The sequence below is a fragment of the Notechis scutatus genome, chromosome 3 (assembly GCF_049901735.1).
Source record: "Notechis scutatus isolate UNSWTSFEM ecotype Mainland chromosome 3, rNotScu1.2, whole genome shotgun sequence".
NCBI lineage: Eukaryota > Metazoa > Chordata > Lepidosauria > Squamata > Elapidae > Notechis > Notechis scutatus.
Window position 1 is genome coordinate 118,291,607 of NC_142011.1, and position 27,496 is coordinate 118,319,102.

General features: G+C 38.1%; 1 protein-coding gene across 3 annotated transcripts in view; it reads left to right on the top strand.

Moving 5' to 3' along the window:
- The window catches only part of SLC24A3 (solute carrier family 24 member 3), a 183,567-nt gene that overhangs the window by 151,236 nt on the left and 4,835 nt on the right, over positions 1-27,496 (top strand). The window contains exons 8-16 of one of the 3 annotated variants that reach the window (XM_026672544.2): positions 2,218-2,243; positions 2,765-2,818; positions 4,240-4,385; positions 6,088-6,248; positions 7,049-7,328; positions 8,092-8,258; positions 10,147-10,261; positions 13,072-13,184; positions 27,355-27,420. In XM_026672544.2, the coding sequence (XP_026528329.2) occupies positions 2,218-2,243; positions 2,765-2,818; positions 4,240-4,385; positions 6,088-6,248; positions 7,049-7,328; positions 8,092-8,258; positions 10,147-10,261; positions 13,072-13,184; positions 27,355-27,420 (1,128 nt within the window). Of the gene's footprint in view, positions 1-2,217; positions 2,244-2,764; positions 2,819-4,239; positions 4,386-6,087; positions 6,249-7,048; positions 7,329-8,091; positions 8,259-10,146; positions 10,262-13,071; positions 13,185-18,731; positions 18,919-27,354; positions 27,421-27,496 lie in introns of those variants that run through there. The other 2 variants (XM_087961079.1, XM_087961080.1) reach the window with 2 other exon arrangements.

Sequence of the window (27,496 nt, forward strand, 5' to 3'; positions counted from 1 at the left end):
AATTAGGATTTTGGCATGGGATGTTTTTCAGCCAGCTCCCAGGGTCTAAAGACTGATTGGAGATGCCCTGTGCCAAAATCCAAGCAGAATTTTTAGATTTTCACTCCCAGAGTTTCAGAAGCTTCTTGATTCTGGGGCTGAAAATCCAAGAGGTTCCGACACCCTCACAAATCTCCTCCCATGCATCCACAAGCATCCCCTTGGTCCCTCCCCACCCTGTAGGGCTTGGAGCTTAGAATTTCCTTGGTCGTGGGAAGCCGGCAGAAAGTTGCCATGCCTAACAACTGGGACATTAACTTAATGATGACAACTGGGACTGCATGGATTTCCAGCACAAAGCAGTTGCACTTTATTGACTGCATTGCTTAGTGACTGAAATTCCCATCCAATTGACATGGAAGATCAATATGCAGGTTCAATACTACTTACATTGAATATTTATATAGCTGTTATTTGTATAGTGAGAAAGTGATTGGTTGCATTTTGAAGGTGCTAATATTACTCTGCATGATGCTGATAGTTAAGAATAAATTGTATGAATCATGATTGTAATATTTCAAGTACAGGAGGTGGTGTCTCTCACCACTCAATGGGATTACTTTATTCTCCTTCCTTAAGTTGTTTGCTGCTGTGTCCTCAATACTTTCTCTGCTTTGTTTTCTTTATTCCATATCTCATATGGAAATTTTGAAAGGGAAAGTAGAGCTGTGCACAAGTAAGGTGGAAGAAGTGCTTAGAAGCCTCAAATAAGCATAATGCTGCGCTACTGTTGATTAAAACAGTCCCTTTCCCCCTTTTTTCTCCAGCCTCTTGCCAAGCCTGGAAAAAAAACAAGGGAGTCTGCTTTAACAGACACATTCACTTTAATCCCTTGACACCTTAAGGAATTGTGCCTTCTTTGGGCTCATGCAAAATAATTCCGTAGCAGAATTAGGCTCTGCTCAAGCAAAGCCAAAGCAGGACCAGGAAAGCATGCATGGCCCAGGGAGTGGAAGTGGCAAAAGAAACCATTGCAGCCACCTAGTACAATGGAGATCTGGACATTAGTTCATTTTCTAGTTAGGAGCACCACACTCTGGTTAAGGACTGTACAGGAGCATTTTCTTTTTTTCCATTGTCATATAATATTCTAGGAATCTTTAGCCAAATTCAGGTGGCAAAAAAGGAAGGTTGTGAAATCAGAAATCAATTTTTGCCGTCTACCTCTGCTATGATATTTTATTATTGCGTGAATATGTTTCCCCTCCTGTATGTTACTTCATAATGAGGCCTGTAGTTACAGGTGATAAGTAAAGAACAAACAGATAATGTATATTTTTAACCAGCTAACTATAAATGAAGTAGAAAGCCAGAAATGTAAACATGCAAATAGTACTCCCAAATATTCATTTCCAGGCACTTTTTAATTTGCTAGCATCATTATAGGCACATCTGAAAGAAAAAGAACAGAAGTGAAGTAGAAGCACAGAATGTGAGTGCCCCCTGGTGGTCATGTAGAGGAAAGCTCCTTTCTGGTCTACTTCCCACAAGAGGAATAGAGCTACATGTTGATTGCTGAAGGAGCTGCTAGAATCAGGGACTGTGATTTTAATATGGAGATGGAAGGTTTCAATCTTAGGAAGTTTTCCCACATTCAGAATGGATTTGTGTGTATAAAGTGACATCAAGAGAAAGGTGGATGTATGACATACTATTCCAATTTTATGTATTTACAAAATATGAAAATAATGGCACTATTCCGAAAGATGCCATATGACTAGCTATTTGTCCAGCTGAGTTCTTCACGTGAAGATCACAGTGCAAAGTGGAGAGTCATATGTGTTGCATGTACAACTACTTAACAAAATTTTATATCACACTTATTTGCTTCTCTATATGATCTAATATATACATTTTATTTAAAATTAAATAAATTGCTTTTGGATAGTTAAATTGGAAACTTGAACTCTGAAATGGTATTTATAAATATAACGGATTTATCTAAACTCTGTCTTTCTGCTCTAATTCACATGTTAATTTAAAACAAAAAATTCATGTAATGTGTGGAGTTCTACATTACAAATGCTTAAACAGTCTGAAAGAATGAAATGTGTAGAAGAATTTGGGTTACAGAGCTAGCATAAAATGCTGAAATATGATATTCTTTTTTTAAAAAGCAGTAGATATTTAATTAGCAGTTCTACACAGTAATACTTATTTTTCCATTTTTTTCCTCAGTTTATTTATGATGAAAAAGTTGCTTGGTAAGTAGCACGGTTGTCATTTGCCAATTAAGAAAAGTAAGGAAAACCAGTGTTCTGCTAAGCAGCTCAGGGACCAATTTCCATCCCGTAGAAAAACTAAACAATACAATGATTTGTCTAAATATTTTTTAAAATTAAAAGTGAAAAAAGTCTTTGCCAGGACTTTTAGATCACCCATCAGGATCAAATAAATTCTCTCAACCAACCTTAATGTAATGGCAAGTTCACATTTATAAAGAGGAGTTTGGTAATAAGGAATTGTACTGCAGTTTTTAGTGAATGGTTATGATGAGCTATGCTTCATTTTTGATACCCCAGATTTCTCCTTGTACCATCAGGTGGCATCTCACTCTCCATAAGCAATATTATTATTAGAAGGTATCTTGCCCTCTATGCTCAACACTTGTCATCATTCACCCTTCCTTGTGTCGTTGGCCTGAATTTCAGAAGAGAAGGCAATCATAGTCATGGAACTGTGCTTCTTATTGTTTTTCTCTTTTTTCCTCCTTGGCTGATCACAGGTGGGAGTCTTTAATCCTAGTGCTGATGTACTTCATCTACATTCTTATCATGAAGTAAGTATAATAGGTCCCGACCTATTTATTATTCCATGTTATTTTATCTTAGAAAAATTTGGGTTACATACAGCTTCTACAATGTCCTTTTGCATCTGCTTGAAAGCTTCTCCTCAATATAGTGCAATTTTTGTATATTTTGGCAGTTATATCGTCCCATTTTAATTAGCAGAGACATCTTGGAGGGTTTTTTTTCCTGGCTTCTCCACTTTCTGTCATTGCTCATCCTACTCTCATATTAGTAAAATATGAGAAAAAAACTGGTCACCTGCAAGGCAGCAAAAAAGATTTAGCATTTTCTGTGTCTTATTTGTTTCAACCTTGTGATCATCTGACCTTCTGCAATCCAGATATGGCAAATCTATCCATATTGCAGCCTGTCTCATTATTAGCCCACAGCTAGGGGGAAAAAAGTTGTTACATAGAATGTTTTGTAGAATAGACAAACAGAAGATTATTGAAGGAAACAAAAGAGCTCGATATGTAAATATAGTATAGAAATATGGGAAATAAGTAAGTAAATAGATAGGGCTCTATTTTCCATCCATGTACATCAAATAAAGCAAAGGCCAAGATTTCTGCAAGCTGAATTCTGCTCTTGATGACTACTTAGACGTGTCCGTGAAGTTATCTTGGCAACAATATAGAAGCCATTTGCTTTTGTCTCCTTTACAGCCAAGTCTAATTTATAGCCCTGCATTTATTGGTAGCTCCTGTCCAGGTATTAAGCAGGTCTGACTTGGCTTAACTGTTCTGAGATCAGTGAATGTTAATATAAGTCATAGAAAATTGTTCCTACAGGTTTTATCATATGCATTATTTTTACTTTACAAAAAATATTTTTGCTCATTTTCAACATAAACTGTAAATTTATAAGCAGGATTTACCTATCCGTGAGTAGAACTCTGACTCCCAAGATAATCACAAAGCATGCCAAAACTAGGAGAGAATAGTGTCAAGGTTCTGCATAATCAGACCCTTAATATCAAAAGGGAATAAAAATGTGAACAAAGCAGTAACTTCTGAACTAGGTTAAAATTTGATTCAATTGGCAGGACAAGTGAAATTATGGGGAACTTCACCATGAGACATCCTCATATCACAAAACAAGCTACTTAAAATGAAGGACAAGTTATAGGGCCAGCTGGAGCCAAACTGATTCCTTTTATCATGAAATTGGGCAAAACATCAAATACTGGGCCTCATGAAGGTACCCCAATAGGAAGCATTCTTTATCAGTAAAGTAAAAGGTTGCAGGATTCCAAATGAAAGTTGTCTGGGCCATCCCAAGCAATAATTCAAAAGTAGCTGCACTGCTGTTTTCCCCACCACATTCAGTCAGGAATCTGAAATGAGACCAGGGGTCATATAGCATCTTGACAGTGCCTAAAATAATTCTTAATTCTTTCCTCTTTGTGTAGATTTAATGCCAATCTTCAGCATATGTTTGAACGGAGGACAAAGAATGTAACAAATATGGTGAACGGATTAGCAAATAATACAGAGATGGATGACAACAGCAATTGTGATGCTACAGTGGTATTACTAAAGAAAGGTAACTGTTCCAGTAAGTCAACCTACTTACTTGTAGAACTCTAATATTCAATAAGCTAGAAACTTGGGGCCATCTAGGCATTATTTTTGATCCAATTGAATTTCATCTATGGGATTTCCCATTTTATTTACCAATCAATAACAATAATATGGACCCTCATTTACAAGTCCCAACTCCAAAGCTGTTATTTGCTGCACATAGCAACCATTGGGCACAACTGATTGAGATAAAATTAGACTTTCTTCTACCCACTCCACTGAACATAATTGTAATATAAATCAATTTCAATGAGAATTCCAAGCAGAGGATGGATGGATGGATGGATGGATGGATGGAAGGAAGGAAGGAAGGAAGGAAGGAAGGAAGGAAGGAAGGAAGGAAGGAAGGAAGGAAGGAAGATTGGTTTTATGAGTGCAGTAGAGTCATTTTTTTCTCAGCAGATTTTAAAATATTTTACTAGCCTCATGTGGTATATAATTTTTTCTATTAACTGTATAAAGATCTAGTGCTAGTTGAACAAACTGAATTTTCTTTTATAAACTATTTTAGATTATTCATATTCTGGCACTGATTCGTATCACTATCTCACTGTAAATTAAGTCACATTGAATACAATTTGGAAATAGTTCATTTCTATTCTATCCTGTATTCATTTTTAGATATTCAGCTTTTATATATTTAATTTTTATACAATAAGTAAACTGTTTTTCTGTTGTCATTAAGCATTCCTTTAATCATTACTTTAGATGCTCTTTCAGGTTTAGCTGAAGAATGAGATAGGAAGGTCTTAAATAAAATAAAGCGAAGAGGCAAAATTAGTCCATTCTCACTGTCTTTAACAGCCAGTTTTCAAATCTGATGAAGAAGCCAAGCTTCATTTGCTCGCAGCCAGAGAGCTAACAAATTACTCAGCTTTTCCTGCTTATAGTGGAAATAACTGAGCAATCTTACATCCTCTTTCCCATTCCTCTCTTTACCGTGTCTCCTCCCACATGTCTTTTTAGGTTTAGTAAGAAAAAGTATCTGGAGGACAATCCTCTATTATGTTCTGCTTTGTAAAACTAAGCTGCTGTTTACATTAGGAGTCTGAATGGCTGAAACAATAACTTTAAATCTTTTGCAATTTGTTACATTTTTAGCTTACCATGTGGCATAAAATATAGATCAATGTTGAGAGCATAGTGGATTATTGTTGTAGTCCGTAACTAGTTAAGAATGGTAAAAATCTGTAATTTATAAAAATTAAGCATCCATATACTTCTGGTAAATATCCATAAATTATCATTTTAAAGTTATCTACAATTTATTTTTCTGTCATAAATTATATATAAATATCTAAATCAGACATCGCCATTCTTGGCAACTTTGTGGCCTTTGGCTGGTTGAGGAATTCTGGGAGTTGAAGTCCACAAGTCTTAAAGTTGCCAAGTTTGGAGACCTCTGATCTAAATGTTGTAGTGCTTATCAAAAATATATTTGGCTAATATGAGCAGATAGAAAAATATGATAATAGAGGCAAAAGAAAGTGGTGAATGGATTTAATACATGTAGATTTTTCAGAATTAATTATTGTATGTTTCTAAAAATTAGGGAGATGCTACTAAAATGTTAAATGGAATTGTCAAAAAATACCATAAATTATAGAAATTTCAGATAAGAAAAATTGATGATGCAAAAGACATTTTCCTTCCAATTTTGTTAATTATTTTTTAAGGAAATTTCCACCGCAAAGCCTCTGTGATCATGGTGGATGAGTTGCTCTCTGCATATCCACACCAGCTGTCCTTTTCAGAGGCTGGACTACGGATTATGATCACAAGTCACTTTCCTCCCAGGACCCGGCTCTCCATGGCCAGTCGCATGTTGATCAATGAGGTATTTACTAAGTTTTATTCAAATGTTATAACTCACCTTTTCTCTTACTCCAACTATTAACTGTATGTTGCTTTTGCTTCCTTTCATCTTGCTCAGAAAGTATTATCTTAGCAGGAAGAAAGCAGTAAAAGAATGTTATCTGCTGCTCAGTCCTAAGTTTCTCTTGCTTGTGGAGATGTCTATTTAACCCAGAAGTCTTCATTTGTATCTTGGTAACGTTATACTAACCGGAATTTGTTGTTCATATAACAAGTAAAAGCACTATATTTTGAGTCTGCTTGCTGCACTCAGTTATAACAGGACACAAAAAGGAGTGTTTGGATCAGCAGGATGTAAATTCCTGGCAAACTAGAATTTGATATGGCATGTAATAATCTGACTCCTCCCATACTCTTCCAGAATCTTTGTCCTTGGGATGGCATCATTAGACTTTGGAGCTCTGATAAAAGTTCAGGTTCCTCAAAAGTCAATCTGCACTGAATATCTGGTTATTTGCAAACATATTTAAAGCTAAAAGATTAATAAGTATTTAAAAATAAAACATTCCCTGTCTATTCAAGTGCTATTGAATTCAGCATTTTATATGCATCTCAAGGAATGAGTATACAAGGCTTAAGGCATCAATAAAAGTTACATATGCTTTAAAATCACAATGTCCTGATTACATTACTGGCATCAGCCAAATATTTTTGAACAAATAATTTGGTCATTTGGTTTTGCACATCTCTTTGTCTTTTCATTTGGTTTATTTATGTTTTTAAAATACCTGCAGATTTCACTTTAGTTTTGTTTTCTTCCAGAGACAAAGATTAATCAATAGCCGAGTGTATACCAATGGAGAATCAGAGATAGCCATCAAGGTCCCTTTCAAACATACCATGGAGAATGGATCAGGGCTCAGCAACTCTGCTAAAGGAAGCACAAATGGAACCAGAAGAGATGAAGAGGCTGCGGAGGGTGGCAATGAAACAGAGAATGAAAATGATGACAATGAAAACAATGAGAATGATGAGGAGGAGGAGGAGGAGGAAGAAGATGATGACGATGACCATGGCCCTTACACTCCTTTTGATCCACCATGTAAGAAATTCCTGTATTTCTACCTACTGTATCTTTCCTTAACATTTCAAATCCTTGTCTTTCATCATTCCTTAAAGTTGAAATATCTAATTTGGAGATATTTACTTTATTGTGTTTTATGGTATTAGAACAACAGAGTATAACAAGTAATGTACCTTCATAAACTTTCTCTTCAATTCTTTTCCCATGCAGATAAAATTAATTCAAATTAACTTACTGGCCTTAAATAATTGTATTCTTTGACGCCCTGTAGGAAAAGGGGGAATAATAAATGCCAGATATTCTTTTCTATATTCAGGGCTTTGTAGGATTTGACAGCTTAATTTACTTTTTTCCCTTTTGGGTTAAGATAGGCAGCCTGGTGTTCCCCCCAGATGTTTTAGACTTCAGTTTCCACCAACCCCAGCAAGAATGGGATTGTGGACCTTGCGGTTCTAAAAATTTTGTCTAGCACCAAATTGCCTTCTCATCTTTTAGGGGAAAATCTTATAAAATCCTGTAACATCCTGTAAATCTATATTAGATTTATGTGTTCCCCTTCCAATGAATAATGTCACAGGTCTATGGACTCTAGAAGAAATTTCAAAAATGTTGAAATATATGAAAGTTTGCTGACCTGAATTACTCAGATTTCTATATTTTGACTAACCATATTCTCCACTGCTGTTTTTAGCATAGCTTTGATTATTTATAAAAAGTGTGGCATAAGAAGTGCAAGTAAATTTCTTTGGACCCTATAAAATGCATTGATTTATTTTTATAGCTGGCATAATAGAAATTATCAAGTGGCTCTTCACCTGGCCTCTATCTTTGCTCTTATACTTCACGGTGCCCAACTGTAGCAAACCCTACTGGGAGAAGTGGTTCTTGGTCACTTTTGCTTCATCTACACTCTGGATTGCAGCCTTTTCCTATATAATGGTCTGGATGGTATGTATTAGGCTTGAGCAGTGGTGGGATTCATATTTTTTTTTACTACCAGTTCTGTGGGCGTGGCTTGGTGGGCGTGGCAGGGGAACGATACTGCAAAATCCCATTCCCTCCCCACCCCACTAACCTGATTTCCACCTCCGTTCTCCTGTGCAGGGCAACCAAAGAAGACCCAGCCAGTCAGAGGTGGTATTTGCTGGTTCTCCGAATTACTCAAAATTTCCGCTACCGGTTCTCCAGAACTGGTCAGAACCTGCTGAATACCACCTCTGGGTTTGAGTGAGATAGCTTTAGATTTGGTAAATGCACTGTCTTCTCACAGTAAAATCTAGCCTTCGTTTTCAGCACTAATCAACCAGAAGCTCATGAGGGAAATATTATTGTCCTCCCAACAGTTGCCAAGCAATCAGTGGGATTATATCAGGAGTCACAAATCTCATGCCCCAGGTGCACTTTTGGCCCCTCCTTGGTTAACAGTCCTTCATCGTAATTGCAAAAAAACAGAAGTACCATTTTCTGCCATTTTGATATGGAAAACTATGATGTGTATCTTAAAATAGGCTTGTGGGCATTCCCTTCCCCACAAATCTCAGGAAAAAACAAATTTCTGAACTTGTCCATTTGTTCCACCTTCCCAAATAATTATGCCTATTCTTACAAGACAGGAAAATTTATACAATCGGTCTGTCTTATGTGCATTTGCCAAACCTTTTTGTAATAACCCACATCCTCTAGCCAATCCTAACAAGTTGCCCAACTCTGAGTGCTTCAAGGCCATCTGAAGAGGTCTCCTCTAAACAAGGAGGCATCTTGTGCTCTGAGAAGCATTTATCTCACTAAATAAGACATCTTTACTCACAAAAGAAGTTGAGCAAGGATCCATGGGACTAATTATATAGCGTATCCTCTAAGGAGACAGTGATTCAAGCATCACAGTTGAAACTGATTAAATTAACTATTGTTAGCTATTAAACCCCCTGATTGTTGAATATCTATGAAACATGGCATCCAGATAATCTGAATGTATCATATTTTGTCAGCAAAAAAACTCATTAAAAGTAGTACAAACCTTGATATTCTCTAAAACAATTATAGGAAGAAGGAATGGGAGTGCAAGTCATCTACTTACAACCTGAAACAACTTAGCAGGTCAGAAGGTTGTGGGTGCCATATGCACAGGGGGGAAAAAAACCCTCTCGTACTTATTTGCACTACATCATATAGTACTAGCCTTGGTTATGGACTGGCCATTGCCTGCAATGAAGATTCTTCTCCTTTCACAAGCCATGAAGTGGTTTTTTAAGCTGTGGTTCTTAAATTCTGTTTTTCCTCCATCTGGCCTCTAATATAGTGGCCCCCAACCTTTTGGGCACCAAAAGGTTTCATGGAGACAGGTTTTTCCGTGGATCAGAAGGGACATGGCTTTGCATGCTGCCCGCATCCCGCTAATGGGACTTCATTTGCATGGCCTGGTTGCTGGCATGCTGCAGACCAGTGCTGGTCCATGCACCAGAGGTTGGGGACCCCTACTCTAGCAGTCTGCCTTACCATGTTAGTACCTACAGGTCTTTTTGTACACTGCAGCAGACCAGACCAGAGTGTTCATTCAGTAACAATTGCTGAGAGTACCTGCAAGCTCCCTATTCTAGGTTTCATCCATAATATCACCCAAACCAATTGCAGCATAGGCTTCTTGGAATCCAGTTGGATCTATTAACTGTTTCAGCCCGTGTTCTAATAAGGACTACTGCTCCGGCAGAAATTAGTTGTAGCCATAAGGTGATCAGTAGGAAAATCTAAAGTGTCTCCATCCACAGAACACCTCATTGAAAACCAAATGATATAGATAAGTGTTTAAGCATCCTGACAATTCATTTTATTTTTCTAGGTCACAGTCATTGGTTTCACTTTGGGTATTCCAGATGTGATAATGGGGATCACATTTCTGGCGGCTGGAACCAGTGTACCAGATTGCATGGCAAGCCTTATTGTGGCAAGACAAGGTATATTTATAATTTGTTATATATGAATATTATAGTTCTTGAAGATATTTAAAAGGCATTCTTTAATTCTGCTTCAGGGTAAAGAAATAACAATTGCTACAATAGAGAATATATATTCATAATATGGAAAAGAGTAGTCTTTGTTCAGATAGGTAGACAAAAAATAATAATGAAGAAGGATAAGGAATGTCTCTAAACTTGCATGACCTTTTCTTTCTCTTCCCCATCTCTCTTTGATTTTTCACCATAAGTATGTTATAATGGATTACGCGGATGACAATTTCTTCCTTTTCCTCTTCCTTTAAAATTCCATCCTCCTTATTTTTCTTTTTCTTTTATTTCTCTTTTTGTAACCCTCAGAACACATTCTGATTCTGATCATAGCTACTGAAAATCACAGCCTTATCCACTTTATATTTTGGCTCACCTATCCCAATATTACATGTATTGGCCTGACTTCTAAATTGGAGGGCCCTAGATTTTTTTTCATCTCTACAACACTACATGTATTATGCTAAAGACATAATATTCCTATGATGCAACATATGGCAGAGATATTGGTAGACCACATGATTGCCGAAAACAAATACGTCAGCAGCAACCATGCCAAGATTAGTATCTTTCCATGCAGGATCTAATTCTAGGCATACAGGATGTAGTTCTATATTTTAAAAACAGAAAATGAGTAGAAAATTGCAACCAAGCATGTTGGAATGCTTGGTTGCAACTATATGACTATCAGTTGGAACTATATGACTATCAGACTCCTTAGTGTTACAATTTTTTAAGGATTGGGATTTACCATTGGGGTTAGAATTAAGGTAAATTTTAATCCCAGTGCTGGTTTTGACGTTTAGAGCCTTTCATAGCACAGGCCAGTTATTTGAGAGACTGCCTCTTCCCCACTACATTTCATCCCATATGGTCAGGCAGAAGAGGTATGCTCTGGGTCAGGATTATAGTAAAATTTAGCAGAGTCATTTAAGGGCTGTAATTAAGAGGGGAAAGATTCAAGAAGTCTGAATTTTGAAAATGTTAGCATGGGGAAGAGAATTTCTTATTACCTTCTCTCCTAACATGCTTCTTTTCTTTTCATTTTCACATATGGTTGTGTTCCCCACAGAATGCATCTATTCTGGCTCTCAGGGAATGTGCTACTCCAAGATAGGCAATGATAATAATTTATGGAGGACAGGTTTTTTAATCCTGATTGCTGACTATTACCTTTGTGTTAAGAAGAGATATAACTCAATATAGTATCTTGTAAACAATTGGCAAATAAAATAAATAAAATAAATAAATAAATAAAAATAGTTTCATCTCAGCAAATGCTGTAGAAGAGTTGCTTTTTTGGAGGGAAATGATAGACTAGATCAGGGCTGTCAAACACATGTCATCACGGCGGCATCATGTGACGTATCGGGACTTTTCCTTCCTTTGCTAAACCGTGGCCAGCATGTGACTCATCCAGCCCCCGGGCCAGGAATTTGACATCCCTGGATTAGATTAATCTTTTCTCTAATCCTTCTCCAATCCTTTAGACTCAACAGCTTTTTTCAAATCAAAAGCCACATTGAGAAGTGGGAAGGGGGCAATAGTGGATGGCAACTGGGTGGAGCCAGGGAGAGCATTATTATTAGCTTTAATATAGCCTCCTACTTCATTGGACACTGGGTATCTTATAAAAACATAATGCTAAATCAAAACAAACATAAAATAAAACAAGACTAAACAACTATTAAAACAAGTAAGACAATTTATCTCTTACATACATTAATCCCAGGTCTGGGATGAAAGCCAGGTTTAAAGATTTTTCAGAGCCCTAGGAGGGAATTTCTGGGCCTCAGCATCTGTGGAGGGATGTTATTCCAGAGGGTGTGGGCTGCCTTAGAGAAGGCACAACTTTCTAGGCCCTGCAAGATGACAACTTTTAAAAGAGGAGACCTGGAGCATATCTACTCTGCCTGAATGTACCAGATAGGCAGAACAATGGGAGAAGGGCAGCCCTTTAAGTAACCCGGTGCTATGCCATGGAGGGCTTTACATGTAAATTATCTTTGATACAGTTATCATTGTACTCAGAATACAATAATGATTGCATTTATTGTTAGTATTCACTACCAGTGTAATTCTAGTGAAAGTAACATTATATCATTATTATTTTCATTTTATCATTACCAGGTGTTATTAAACACTTTGATATATCTATTAATATTAAAATATAGTAGTTTGGCACATTGTTTTATTAAGCTCATTTCATCTTTAAATCTGTTCTATCTCTGCTGAATTTGTATCTTGTTGTCAATGACTCAAAAAGAAAAAAAAAACATTCTCTAGAAAACTGAGAACAACCAAATAGATAATATCTCTCTCACGGAGAAGAAAGAAAAGAGCAGTAGAGTTATAGTCATTATGTACTCTAAACTTTGGAGTTTCATGTGAAACTTCACTTTAAACTCTTTATTGAAAGCAATATGTTGCAACCACTTTTGCTGTATACTAAGTTATGCTAATGAAAACAGTGACAAAAACAGGATGAACAGGAAGCCTCAAGCAACCCCCCCCCCCCATCCATTCACCCTAAAAGACAAATGGTAGGGAGGCTTTTTAAATATCTCCATAATAACATTGGAGCAGTAATTTCTCCATTTCTTAACTTCTGCTTATACTTCATTCTGAAGAAAGCTTACAGATGCTTTTACAACATCTTAGCTGTATAATAAAAGCAATGCCCAGCTATAGATTTAGAGACCTGCTTCAGTAGCTCTGTTTTGCAGTAATTCTGATTTATCTACTTTCTTGTGTTGCAGGAATGGGTGACATGGCCGTTTCTAACTCCATCGGAAGCAATGTCTTTGATATTCTCGTTGGCCTTGGTCTTCCATGGTCTCTACAGACTCTAGCAGTAAACTATGGCTCTGTTGTAAGTTTTACATTTGCCTAAATGAATGCAAATACATAAGATGGAAGATAACTTTCTAGACATAACCAGAACTCAGAAGAAATTAAGAATTAAGGTGGATAACAATTTAGACTGGTACTACCTTAGTGTTAGCAAGGAATTCTACCTGTGGCATGGATACAATTAAAACTGATAGCTTCTCTATATAGCTTCTCTATGTAACTAAAAAGGTTACCTGTTAGTTTCATTAGTTACTATCCCAATCCAAAAACCTTTTCAACAGATTAGATTTCCTGCTTTCAATAAGAAAATTAAAAGGGGAGGTGGAAGGAAAATTGTATGAGAAGCATAAAATGGTATCATCATTCTAGAACAAGCGTGTCCAACCCACAGACGTGGGCCATTGGCCAGCTAATAATGTGACCTCACAAGACCCCCCAAAATAAATGAATGTTGTTATTTATATATGTCCCAAGACAATTCCTCCAGACTCAATGCAAGCCAAAAGATTCGACATGTCTGATCTAGAAAGATGTGGATGTGCATTGAAATCGGAATATATGGGTTGGTAATAGTTACATGTTATGCTCCAAAGTATTAGGATAATTTAAAAAAATAATCAATGAGAAACTTTTCTGTCACGTAAATCAGGGGTTCCCAACCTGGGGTGCTTGCACCCCCTGGGGGTGCGAGACGATATTCCAGGGGGTGCGAGAAAAGTCCAGGTAAATAATAGGATATTGGCTATATGTTGGCATTTTTATTTATTATGCAGTGGATTAACTTTGTTTTCATTTTAGAGTTAAGTATCGTTATTTAGTGGCCGTCACATACATAGCTGAAAAGATTCAATCCTACCATATATTTAACACGTTCAGTAGTTCCTAAAGTCTAAATTTCAGGGGGTGCGAGGTTCGAGTGAAATTTCTTTAGGGCTGCGGGGCGAAAAAAAGGTTGGGAACCACTGCCTTAAATGAACCAGAGTGACTGTACTTATAGCATGTGAAGTAATAGTATATTTAGCATAATAATGCAGAAATTACCATATTCCCTTCAAATACCTCATAAAGCTAATCAGTTTTAAGTCTTCAATTCCTAATCAAAATGGGAAAGTACCAATATAAAAATAATATTGACAACACAGAAATATTAAGAGAATAACAAGTTACAGAAAATGGTTTGCAAACTATTATGAGTCATTAATGCCTAATCTCCATACCCTGCTAGACCTCTTAGAAATCTGCCTCAAAGTTCCAAGATCCTTTTCAATAGACTTACAGTATATACTCACACAAGCATAATTTCACATCCAATGCTATTCTACAATACCTGTATTTATAATTGATTGTAGAAGATTTACAAGGAAGAAAATAAGAGCTGTTTTCAGAATCACATGCCAAGAAGTCAAAACAAAACAATTCTGTTTACCAACCTGCAGGGGTACATAAGCTAGTATCCAAGCAGTCAAATAGAAAAGGGAGCAAATGGGAGCAAACTACTTTATAGAGTCAAAACATTGATTGTTTTGCTGCTATGGAACTGGCACTAGCCATCCAATGTAAAAGTAGCCCTTCCTGGCATAGCAGCTTTCTGAAAAGAAGGGGAAAAAATCAGATAATCCCATTGCATTATGAATGGATTCAGACCCACTAATGGGGTCCCAAGAATGGTCCCTGACAAAACGTAAGGAAGAGCATTGTAAAGATGAGACAAACCTGAGAGTAATCCAGTGTAATTAGGTGGTTTACAATTAGACCTGAGGGAGCTTGAAAAAACATCAGCTGAATATAGATGAAATGGTAGCTGCTGCAAGAACTTTTGGTTAAGAGTAGCTGCTATTCACTTAGTTGTGTTAATGTGTCAACACTGATTATCCAACAGTCAGTGCACCCTCCGTTTTCTGCTTGAATCTTAAATTTTTATCTCCAGACCTTTGTCTAAGTCTTGAACTGGTTTTGCTTTTGACTTCTGAGCCTATTTGCTAACTTGCCTTTGTTCCTCTGGCTACAAGTAATTCTTTTGTGCAATGAGATCTTGGACACTATAATTACTTTGCTGTTCCAAATCCCTGATATAGTCCTATATAAATATAGTTAAGTAATAAATAAATACAGCAAATGCAAAACATAATGAAAAAAATGTGCCTTTGAGAGCAGTATTGCTAGAAAAGAATAAACAGCATCAATTTGAACTGACCTATGAAAATAATGAACTCAAAATCTATGTCTAATGAGATTGAACTGAAATTTATATATCTATAATGACTGTAACATGATTGAATTTTTCAATAATTTCCGTTCTACATTTAACAAATAGGGCAACCAGACCCTGGGACATTGCAATCGTCATAAATATGAGTAAGTTGCTAAGCATCCAAATTTTGATCATGTGACCATGGGATGCTACAACAGTCATAAGTGTGAAAAGTGGTCATAAGTCACTTTTTTCAGTGCCTCTGTAATTTCAAATGGTCACTAAACCATTGTTATAAAGTTGAGGATTACCTGTACTTGAAAAAACAAGAGTGAAAATGAATTGAGGCCTGAAGTTGCATCTTGAGAGCAACCTGTCATATTTTTGAAGCAAGTTTGAAGAGTCCAAAGAATTGGAATACGGCATGCTAACCTTCAGATACTTCAGTTCATGCCAGAGGAAGAAAAAGGTTAGATCAAAGAAAGGACGTGCTTCAATGGAAACTGACAGGGAAAACCTTTTATCCATGACAACCCTTTAACAATGCAGCCAATTACTGAGAGATGGTCAGATAGCGTATGCATTAGCTTAAGTAACCTGACAATTCCTTTTATTTTTCTAGGTTATAGTCATTGGTTTCATCACTCTGAGTACTCTAAATGCAATAATGGGGATCATATTACCAGATTTCAGGGCAAGACTTCTTGTAGCAGCATTGTAATACCTATTAATATTAATGTACATTACAGTAGTTTGGCAGACAATCTCATTAACTTCATTTCAACTTTAAATTTGTTTTGTCTCTCTGCTGTATTTGTGTTTTGCTTTCAATGACTCAAAGTACAGAGATATCCTCAGAGAAGCAAGCAGAACAGAATAGAGTAACAGTTGGAAGGGATTTTGGAGACCTTCTATCCAACCCTACTCAGGCAGGAAACCCTATATCATTTCAAGCAAACGGTTGTCCAATATCTTCTTTAAAACCTCCAGTGTTGGAGCATTCACAACTCCTGGAGGCAAGTTGTTCCACTGATTAATTGTTCTATCAGGAAATTTCTTTTTAGTTCTAGGTTGGCTTCTCTCCTTGATTAGTTTCCCTCCATTGTTTTTTGTCCTGCTTTGGAGAATAGCTTAACTCCCAGAATAGGGATGTAGCAACTGTGTATTCTAACCTTTGGAGTTTCGTGCAAACTTAACACTCCTTGATGAGGCTAATTTGGTACCAAACCACTACTGGTGCATACCAAGTTACAACAATGGCAAAAACAGGTTGAACAGGAAGCATCATGCACTTTCTTCTTAATCCCCCCCACTCCCACCAAGTTGCACCGAAGGAACAAACAGGTAGCCACACCCTTCAGACACCTCAGAGTATGCCAAAGGAAGAAAACTTGCCAGATCCAAGAAAGGGGGTGCTGCAGTGGAAGCTGGCAGTGAGAAATTTTCATCTGCAGCAATAGATTTAACACGGAGGCCAATTACTGACAGAGCTGACAGCCATCTCTTTAATGGATGAATTCAAGCGTAATTGTGGCAGTTGTCTGGCAAGGATGTTTTAACTGTACTGGTTAGGGGTTAGACCTGAGGGCTGAAATGGCTCCTCCCAATTTTATAATTCTACTATTTTATGTAGGGCCTGCCAGAGGTTGGTTTTGACTTTACCAGCAGGTCCTCCTCTTCCCTGAGCCAGGTGCTGCAGCAGAAGTAGAAAGCAAAGAATGCTGCTCTTCCTATTTTCTTATTTTTACTCTCCATGCAAGGGAACTGGAGTCAGCTTTTCTTGAACTCATCTGTTTATTCAGTGAAATCATGAAGGCAATATTTCCCCTTGCTGTCCTCTGAGAAATGGAAACTCCACGGGGTAGTCCTGATCTAAAAGACTGCCCCACTAACACCTCCCAAACCCCCTTAAGATGTAAAGGAGGGTTTAGGAGCCCTGGGGGTGCAAATGCAGGCAATCTCTACCCACAGCCTGGGGTTTGATCCGGATGGGGCTCAAGTTGACTCAACCTTCCATCCTTCCAAGTTCATCAAAACGAGGGCTCAGATTGTTGGGGGCACTATGCAAATAATGCTTATATTGTAAATCGTCCAGAGAGCGCTATAAGAGTGCTATGGAGTGGTGCATAAGTCTGAGTTCTATTGCTATGGCATAAGTGTTTACTTACCATAATGTGGGAAGGGAGAAAGGGGATCCCTTTCCTCTCTGCATGTAATGTTCTCAGTTGATGTCATGAGCTATACCGATTAGGCTTCCCTTCCCTATGAAATGTCTCTTTAATCCTGAGAGGTGATTTCCTGGTCAAACTTCAAGAGGTCTTCCTCTGCCAATCAGCTTCCCAATGGCTGGTGCTTAAACAGTTGCTTTCTTGACACAGCTTTTGCATGTACCCCATTGTCTGTTGTGAGAAGAGGAAGCAGTGATGTAGTGACACTAAAGTATGCTACAGCCAGAAGGGGGAGTTATTGGAGGACTGGTTCATTTCTATTTTTTCTTTCTTTTGTGCATTTCCTGGTTCCTCATAGCTTGCCCCCACCCATTGGACTTTTCTCCCGGTGTGGCACCGCTGATGTATAGATTAGAAGTACATCTTGCCAACGCTTTAGCCAGGGATAACTCTCTTTTGTTCGCCTGCTATTTTTTGTTTTTTTGAGTCATATGCCAGGAGGCTTTCTTGCCCCAAGAAATCCAACCTTTGTTTCAGGAAACACAGCTGTAATGCCACTGTGGGCAGCTGAATCTCTAAACCAAGTACATGGAAAAGCTGCAAAGTCTTCCCAGTGAATTTTTACCCAGAGAAAATTCCCTAGGGAAATTTGCCTGCTTTATTCATTAAAGAGACTCTATAAAATTATATCCAGCATGAAGAAGAGTGATTTCTTGGCCCTTTCATGCAGTGATCCAGCATTGGATCAGGCTGCCCTCTGAGAATATAAAAATATCCTAGATGCATTTTCTTGTTATTGTGCCCAGTCTGGCTTTGGGAATTAAGGAGAAAAGACCAAAAAATGATGATAGGTATGGCAAAGCTAAATGAAAATCAAAGTCTTAATCCATATATTCTTTAATATATCTGTGATATTCTGTATTTTAAATTAATTTTTACACTTCGTTTTGCCTCTGCCTACTGTGAAGACAAAATAAGAAATGGCTGATACTGGTGCAACACTACTGAGCATTACTTTGACGCAGAAACATTTTGTTTTAATTGCTCATTAGGCAGAAAACAACTTTACAAACTAGGAAGAAAGTCCTTCTGTTGAACGAACAAGAAATGCATTGTTAACAGGGCATGAACTTTAATCCTCAGTTATTTTGTGGTTGACAGATGAATGCTTTTCCTCTTCTCTCTTTCTGTACATCTGTGAGCCCAGCTGAGCATCTAGAATCTGGAAGTCATCCCATCACCTTTAGAAGAAAAAGATTTGTCTGCTAGAGATGCCCTGAGCCCTCTGAAACAATGGCACCTTGCCACTAAAAATATTTGGATAACCTAAAGAAAATAAAAGCAAGCCAACAAATACTAGTTAGAAATATGTCTGGAAAATAATTGTGTTTCTTGGACATTGTCCTGATATTTATATGGCTCCAGGGGAAAAAAATTAACAGATTGATTGTTTAACTTTTTAGAGGCTTGAAAGTGGATTTTTTTTCACCTATCTTGATCATAAATATTGATCATGTAGCATGGACTCTTTTTAAAGCAGCATGTAAAATTGACACCATATCACCCTTTTTCTAGAAGGAAAATATGAAATGCATTTACATGCCCTAAGTAATACTGAAATTTTTTTTTTCTAGCCATCTTCAGTTTTAAACAGCTGTAGTTTAAATGTGCTGTCCCAGCAGACTTTATTTCTAACTATGTATTATGATCCCACTGAAGTTCCAGTTAGATCATGTGTATAATGGAATAGAGCCAAGTACAAAAATATACACATCTGTTACTACTAAGGTTACTAACGGGAATCCATCTCTTTTACTGTTGGGAAATGTCTTGTTTCTGAAAACTTTTAAAGGTCTAGGGACATTTCATCCAGAATAGTTTACTAATAGTTTACTAATTATCGCTCTGATGCCTTAATCTGTATAATACAAAAAAGTCTTATATCTGTTTATTTATAACCTTTAATTGGACCAAATAGTGCTTCATAGGAAAACCATTTTTGAATTAATATATTTCAAATGGTCTCACTTAGAGAATTTGTTGAAAATCCAGGACCCATTATTCCCATGGGTTAGCCAATGGAGAAGCCAGCAAAAAGTTGGAAGTCACTTCTGTTTTGCCTGTCTTATGGGTATTCTGTTCCTCTGTTTACATAAATGGAAATACTGCTGAAATGATGACCCAACGTGTTGCAGGTTGTCTAGTGCTAAGAGTGCAACCCTATACATTATTATTATAATGTGTCTTAAGTAAGATTGCTTTTATATAAATAGGTATAGTGTTCCACTCCTAGAAACTGATGTACTCTTAAGAGTCAGATTATACGTGTATATAGTATATCAGAGATAGGAAGAGTGAGCTGTGCCCATCTAAAGGCACTTTTTTTTTGGTGGGGGGAAACCATTTGTAAAAATAGTTTTCAGTGCCTAGGAGCCCTGGTGCTGCAGTGGTTAGCAGGCAAAACATCCTGATTGGCAGAAGTTATTGATCCCTCAATCCATATGAGAGGAATTGCAATCAGAGATGAAATGAAGACATCTTCTTCTATATATATAAAAGCGAAATACCACTCACGCATCATCACAAAACCCCCAGAACTGTAAAGCCTACAAACTTGAAATTTGGCACATATGTTCCTCTTGGCTTCTAGGTGCTCACTAAGAAAGGATTTTTCAAAATGACCACCAGAGCATTAGTATTTTGTATTTTATTATTAACACACTCTGACGCTAAGGAGTTCTACTCTTCCTCCCCACCTGAAAAGAAATCTGTTCCAGATGCAAAACACAAGCAGAGGAGAGGAGTTTCAGTAGTACAGAGCAGTTGAGCTAAGCCACACCCAGGCTCTTTGCTGTCTCCTTGCTCACACAGCAAATACTGTTTCAGTTTCCAAACAGCCCTCAGTTCTCTCACACACTGACAGAATGCTAGCCAGATGAATACCGATGGATGCTGGTAGGCAGAGGCAGCATTTCCCCCACCCCCTTATTTTCCTCCCCAAAATCTAGGCCTGACCACATAGTTTCGTAGCGAAGCATGGGTATTGAGCTAGTCAGAAATATACAAACTTGAGTCCTAGATGAAAGACAGGATTCAGAATTCATGTCTTGCTTTTAAGGACACTGTTTTATTAGTTCTTTTATGTTCAGAGGAATTGTAAAATGCTTCACTGACAGGTCTATACTTCCCAATTATTTGAGTAAGTCAACTCTTTCTCCTCTGCCTGGGATTTGGACTCTACTTTTCTGGTAGAATGTAGTCTGGACTCTGGAGTGCAGTAGGCAGGAGCTCTTTCCCAGAGAGCAAAAGGCAATTCACAGAGTCTATTTATAGTTCTTGCAAATAATTGCTTTAGTCTGGTAAGATGTTTGTTTGTAAGTGTATAATAATAAAAGAACTATTCAAGATTAACTCCATATGTCGTTCTTGGTTCTTAGGGCTTGCATTTTTTCATCCATTGTTCAGCCAGACAATCTTCATTAGAGAAAAGGATACTAATTTTGTGATAATTACAGTGACAAACAATTCCACAATTTTCAGTCCAATTCTAGGAAAATAAAAAGGAAGGTAGGTTGGATTCTTCTACTCGAAACCTGGAAATGCAGTCTTGACTCAATCTTGAAAGGTAGCTATGCAACTGCAGCCTTTCACACGGGAATGTTTTAATGAAAAGTTCCCTTATTAAATCATTGAAGCCAAAGCTCTCTCTATAAAATGGAAAATACAGAGACAGAGACATAGAAAACAACGTAACATTGGTTTAGCACAAAGGCTAATGACACAAAATTCTAAATAATCAGTAAAACCAGTCTAGCAAAATTGGTCATTGCCTTATTGAATAAATTTATTGATAGACTATGGATAGACAAGCCCTTCTTCCTCTTCTTTCTTCAACAATTTACAGTTTACAATTTACAATTTTACAGAATACAAAAATAACTAAAAGCCAGTCTCTTTAGTAGAAACTGACTATTGCTTTTCCCAACCAAGAAAGATGTTCCATCTCTGATAACCTAGTCTCACCATATCCGGAGCCGGGAAGGTCGCCATGGAATGGGCCGGGTGCAGGAATTAATGCTATCCATGGCCTAGTGCACTGCTTGCTCACATGTGCAGGCCTTACTGTTTGAGTGCGCCCCTCGCACCCACGTCCAGCCCACCAGAGTTCACCGCACTGAGGGAGGAATGAGGAGAAGAAGAGAAGAATGTTGAGGCTTTGCACTGGCTGATTGGCCAGGCAGGGAGCAGGTCAGCCGGGGCTGGCTGGCTGGTAGATCATAACTGTTCAGCTGGCTCCTGCAGCTGCCAGCAACTTGGGTGAAGAAAAGGTGCAGCAGACACCCCATTTGCGTGCAGCTGTGCTCCATGGGGCAATGAGGTCTCATTCTTCCCCCAGCGCAGCAAACTCTGGCAGGCTGGATGTGGGTGTGAGGGGCCTTGCCCCACAGTGCCTCCTTGCTTGGTCGAAGGCTTCATTCAAACGGGCCGGTGCACATAAGCGAGCTGCTCACCTGGGCCACAGACACCGTTGGTTCCTGCACCCGGCCAATTCCGCTTCCATGGCCGGCCTTACTGTCTGAGTGCAGGAATGAAGCCTTCAACTGAGCAAGGAGGCACTGTGGGGCCAAGACCCTCATACCTGCACCCAATGCGCCAGAGTTCACCACACTGGGGGAAGAATGAGACCCCATTGCCCCATGGAGCACAGCTGCATGCAAATGGGACATTTGCTGCACCTTTGTTTTCTTCAGCTCAGATTCAGCTGGGACACCCAAGCTGCTGACAGCAGCAGTGGTGGCAGGAGCCACCTGAACAGCCATCTTCCCCCCACTCCCCAGCCATCCAACTGTGCCTGATCTACTTCCTACCTGACTAACTGGCCAGCACAAAGTCTCGACTCCTCCTCCTCCTCCTCCTCGTCTTCCCCACTCAAGCGGATAGCCGGTTCACCAAACTCAACAAAAATTAGATACTGATTGTGCTGAACTTGTGGCTGAATCCCACCATGGGCTAGATTCACTTAACAACCAGGTTACTAACTTATCAACTGCAGTGATTCACTTAACAACTGAGGCAAGAAATTATCATAAAATGGGGCAAAACTCACTTAACAAATGTCTCACTTAACAATGGAATGTTTATACTTTGTAAAAGAAATTAAACTAAGTGCTATTATAAATTAGATATTTTTAATCCCACTTTTGTTATTTTTATATATAATTCAAGTCAGCAAACATATCTCATACTCCTTCCTCTTCCTATGAGTTGGTCTGAGAGATAGTGCCTAGTCCAAAGTCACTGAACTGGCTTTCATGCCTAAGGCAAAACTAGAACTCAGAACCTCCTAGTTTCTAGACCAGCACTTTAACCACTACACTGAACTGACTTTAATATGCCTCTATTTTAAGATTAGGCCTGTGTTATGATGTGCTTCTTGCAAAGGGGTTCCCACTCACCAAAACTAATATTTGCTTGCTGATACCGTCACTTTTTAATTGAAGATGTAAACAGGCATGTTTGCATTCCTCAGGGCATAAGAGCATTTGTGCAAATATCCATTTGAAGTCATGAACCAAGTTGTATTGTGCTAGTTAAGTAACAAAGTAGTTGATCAAGAAAGTGCAGACAAGATGAGCTTCAAGTCCTGGCCGAGTACAGATGTTTTCTCCATCCTTAGGATAAAGGACATTCCCCACAGACGCCACTCCTGCTACCCACAGAATGTCTGCCAGTTTCTCAGAGCTGAAGGGAAAGGCTGGAATTTAGCATAGTCCCTCTGCTTTGCAAGGAGAAGATCTCAAGAGGGACTCGGTCTTAAATCCTGGGAAATTCCTGGTACCAAACTGGATCAGCTCATGGTTAGACTAGGCTGCCTCCCAGTTTAAAATATGGGACGCTTTCCTTAAAAAAGGCGTACTTGTAATCTTTCTGCAAAGTTGATGTTAACAAAGAAAATCCAATATAATCTTCAGATTTTTGTACTATATATCTGTTATAAAACATGACATTAAGTAATAAAGATATCCACCCCAAAATGGACAGATGTAGAATATACACATGCAAATTACACTCATTTCCTACAGTGTAATTTTGTTCAATCTGTTAGCAATGCTTCTGGTGCCAGATTTAAACTGAAATTTATTTTACTTGTGACCTATGATTAACTGCCCTTTTCTTTTGATGTTGCCAGATGATTGTGAAGTGCAATCTAAGAAACTTACAATACATTGATTGATGGATTTTGTTTTATTTTAAAGTTATTTTTAAACTTTTTGTCCTGCCTGTATTGTACTTATACTATATTCTTCCAAAGGGAATGCTAATCTAACGCTAAACTAGTGTGAAATACTGAAAATTTAGCATAGTTTTCCGTATAATTACAGTTTCCAGCAGGAAATCTGGAATGCTCATGTAATGCATGCCAAATTGGCAATGGAGGAGATGCAGTTTAGCCAAATGCAAGCTGAAGGCAACACTGTACTTAATGTGTATCAAATGAATCTAAATTAGTCTGGGAAAAGGCAGCACCAATCTTAATGCAAACTGAATGAAGAAGCTAGACAAATATCAATTGGAAGCAAAACAAATTAATGTAGAAGTAAAGGATGAATTTGCATAGCTTAGCTAGGAGTAGTAGCACAGAAGGCTATGCAGCCAAACACAGTGAACTGGTAAATAGATGTATAGGCTTCTATTTTCAGGCAGTGATTACCCTATGTTCATACACAGCATCTTATTATAAGAATAGAATGGAACGGAATGGAATGGAATAGAGGTGTCAGACTTGATCGTGTCACGTGACGTATTGACATATTGCAACATTTTTTGACTTTGCGGAGCCAGGGTGGGCATGGCCTGTGCATAATGCATGCTGCTTGTGGGCCACCAGTTTGACAGGCCTGGAATAGAGTAACAGAGTTGGAAGGGACCTTGGAGGTCTTCTAGTCCAACCCCCACAAAGGCAGGAAACCCTATACTATTTCAGACAAATGGTTGTCCAATCTCTTCTTAAAAACTTCCAATATTGGAGCATTCACAACTCCTGGAGGCAAGTTGTTCCACTGATTAATTGTTCTAACTGCTAGGAAATTTCTCCTTGGTTCTAGGTTGCTTCTCTCCTTGATTAGTTTCCATCCATGGCTTCTTGTCCTGCCCTCAGGTGCTTTGGAGAATAGCTTGACTCCATCTTCTTTGTGGCAATCCCTGAGATATCGTAATACTGCTATCATGTCACCCCTAATCTTCTTTTCATTAAACTAGACATAACCAATTCCAGCAACCGTTCTTTATATGTTTTTCATACATGGTACCTTATTTCTGGTTTGTTTCCTCTTTTACCCATGAGTTGGTGATGCTGTTTGTGAAATTCATTCATGTTTTTCTCACCCAACTTTTCCCCAAAAGCAGCATAGTGTTCCCATTTCCAATGTTTCTTCAGAACTACGAAAAGTAGGTTGGGTTGAGAAATGTAGATAGTCCTCAACTTACAACTGAGCCCAGAATTTCTGTTGCTAAGTGACACATTTGCTAAGTGAATTTTGCCCCATTTTACGACCTTTCTTGCCACAATTGTTAAGTGCAGTTGTTAAGTTGGCAACACGATTGTTAAGTGAATCTGACATCCCCATTGACTTTGCTCGTTAGAAGGTCACAAAAGGGGATCAGATGACCCTGATGCCACTGCATCCAAATTTTTTATTTCATGACCACTGGGATACTGCAATGGTTGTAAGTGTGAAAAACGGTCAGAGCTCACTTTTTTCAGTGAATGGTCACTAAATGAACTGTTGTAAGTCGAGAACTACCTGGAGTAACTGGCTAAAAGCCATGCAGTGAATTTCCATGACTGGACTAAACTCTTCCCAGATCTAGTCCACTCCTTAAGCATACTTGTCAATATATCAGGTGAGGAACAGAAACAGAAACAGCAGCATGCCACGTAGAGTGCACCACCAGAAACAATTATTTATTTCTGCTTATTCATCTTCCCCATTGGGCATTCTTCCAAACCTTAAAGGGGGAGATCAAAAAAAGTAACACACATGAAACTGAAGTAGACTTTTCTATTTCAGTCAATAGAAACATAAAATTATACTTACAGTAAGTCCTTGACTTACAATCCCAACTGAGACTGGAAAGCTTATCATTAAGTGGTACAGTTTTTAAGTGAGGCATCATATCACTGCATCCAATTTCACAACCTTTTTTTAACACAGCTGTTAAGCAAACCACCCATGTTGTTAAGCAAGCCCTCAAGTGACTGTGACTTGTAACCAAACTCCTGCCAGTTTCCTCATTGACTTTGCTTGTCGGAAGCTGTCTGGGAAGGTTGCAAATGGCACTCGCGTGACTGCAGGGCGCTGCAATTGTCATAAGTGTGAGCCAGTTGCCAAATGCTCAGATTACAATCACATGATCACAGGGATGCTGGAATGATTCCAAGTGTTAGAACTGGACATATGTCACGTTTTCAGTGTCACTGTAACTTCAAATGGTCACTAAATGAATGGTCATTAGGCAAGGTATTGAGTAATGATAGCTAGCTATCTTTCAATGTCATTTGCTGCACAAGGAAAATTATTCTGTAGCAAGGGGAAAAAAACTGAAGTTGCAGGTTAACATCCATTTCTTTAAGTCATTGGCTTGGGTTGGACACATTTGGCATGATCTTAAGCTTTTGGGACTTTCTTTTTCTGCCTTATTTTATATCATGAATCCCATCATGAGATAATGAGAAGCCAAAAGTCCACACATTTTAGATAAAGGTATTAGTTTCCTTTTCTAGCTGGTTTTATAATTCTCTCCTCAGGCAAATATGAGGAACTGAATGTCCTTTCAGAATGAGGTTTTTTTTTTTAAAAAAAAACAGATTTCTCTTTAAGCAAAATCCAACAAAGAGAAAATGCCACTGCTCAGTGTAAGAACAGCCATTGCCTTCAGCACTTAAATCACAGAAGAAAAGACCTAAACTGAAGCAAGAGACTTCTTAAAAAATAAAACTCTGTTCTGTATAAGAGCAACTCTTGCCTTTAGCAATTAAGCAGTCTTTGAATTTGACAAACTGTGTTTTAGAGAAAAGCCCTCAATTTCATTCTTTCTGCAAATACTACTCAAATCCCAGAACACACTGTGCTTTATGGTACTTCATGTCTAAGCAATTTCAAATATGTCTTTGTAAGTGCTAGCCAGAGCAATACACACATTAGTCACCCATACTTTATTCACACAATATGAGCTTTGCAAAATAGTTCAGACAGAAAGCAAAACCAACCTACTTTTACTGTATGATTATAGAATTTTGCAAGTCTGAAAGTACATCTATCCCCTTTTGTCTTTTCAACCCAAGAAACTAGGTAGCTTCAAGCCCTTGGTGTCAGGTGCCAGATTAACTGGATAGTGAATCTCTCCAGTTATTCCTACAATGTAGAAGATTTATGGAAAACTTTTCTAGCTCTTTTGAATGGAGGAATGTAGGGAGACACATGTGAAAAATTGGCTCTTAGGTGGATTTTTCGGGAGCCATTAGCCACAATTAGCCATCCATGCCTTATGATCATCAGACTACCAAACTACGGAGAAAGACCTTTGTTCTGTAGCATTATGAACTTTTCATTGACCAGAGCCTTTTTGAAAGAAGGTACAGCAATAGATGACTTGGGCTGGTCCTTAATACAGTATTCAGTTTGATCCTAAAGATTTGGCATAACAGACTTGCTTAATACTGTATACAGTTCTGACAGTCAGTTTCGTTTTGCATAGAAATTACAATGGCAATTAATTGGAAATAATGTGAATAATAGGATTCTTAACCCATCTTACTAATTTTTCAGATTCGATTGAATAGTCGTGGACTTATTTATTCTGTGGGCTTGTTGCTGGCCTCAGTCTTTGTCACAGTAAGTATATCATTTTTTTTTAAAAGCAGTTGTAGGCATATTGGCCATGGGGGCGGGGACGATCTAAACTCCACAG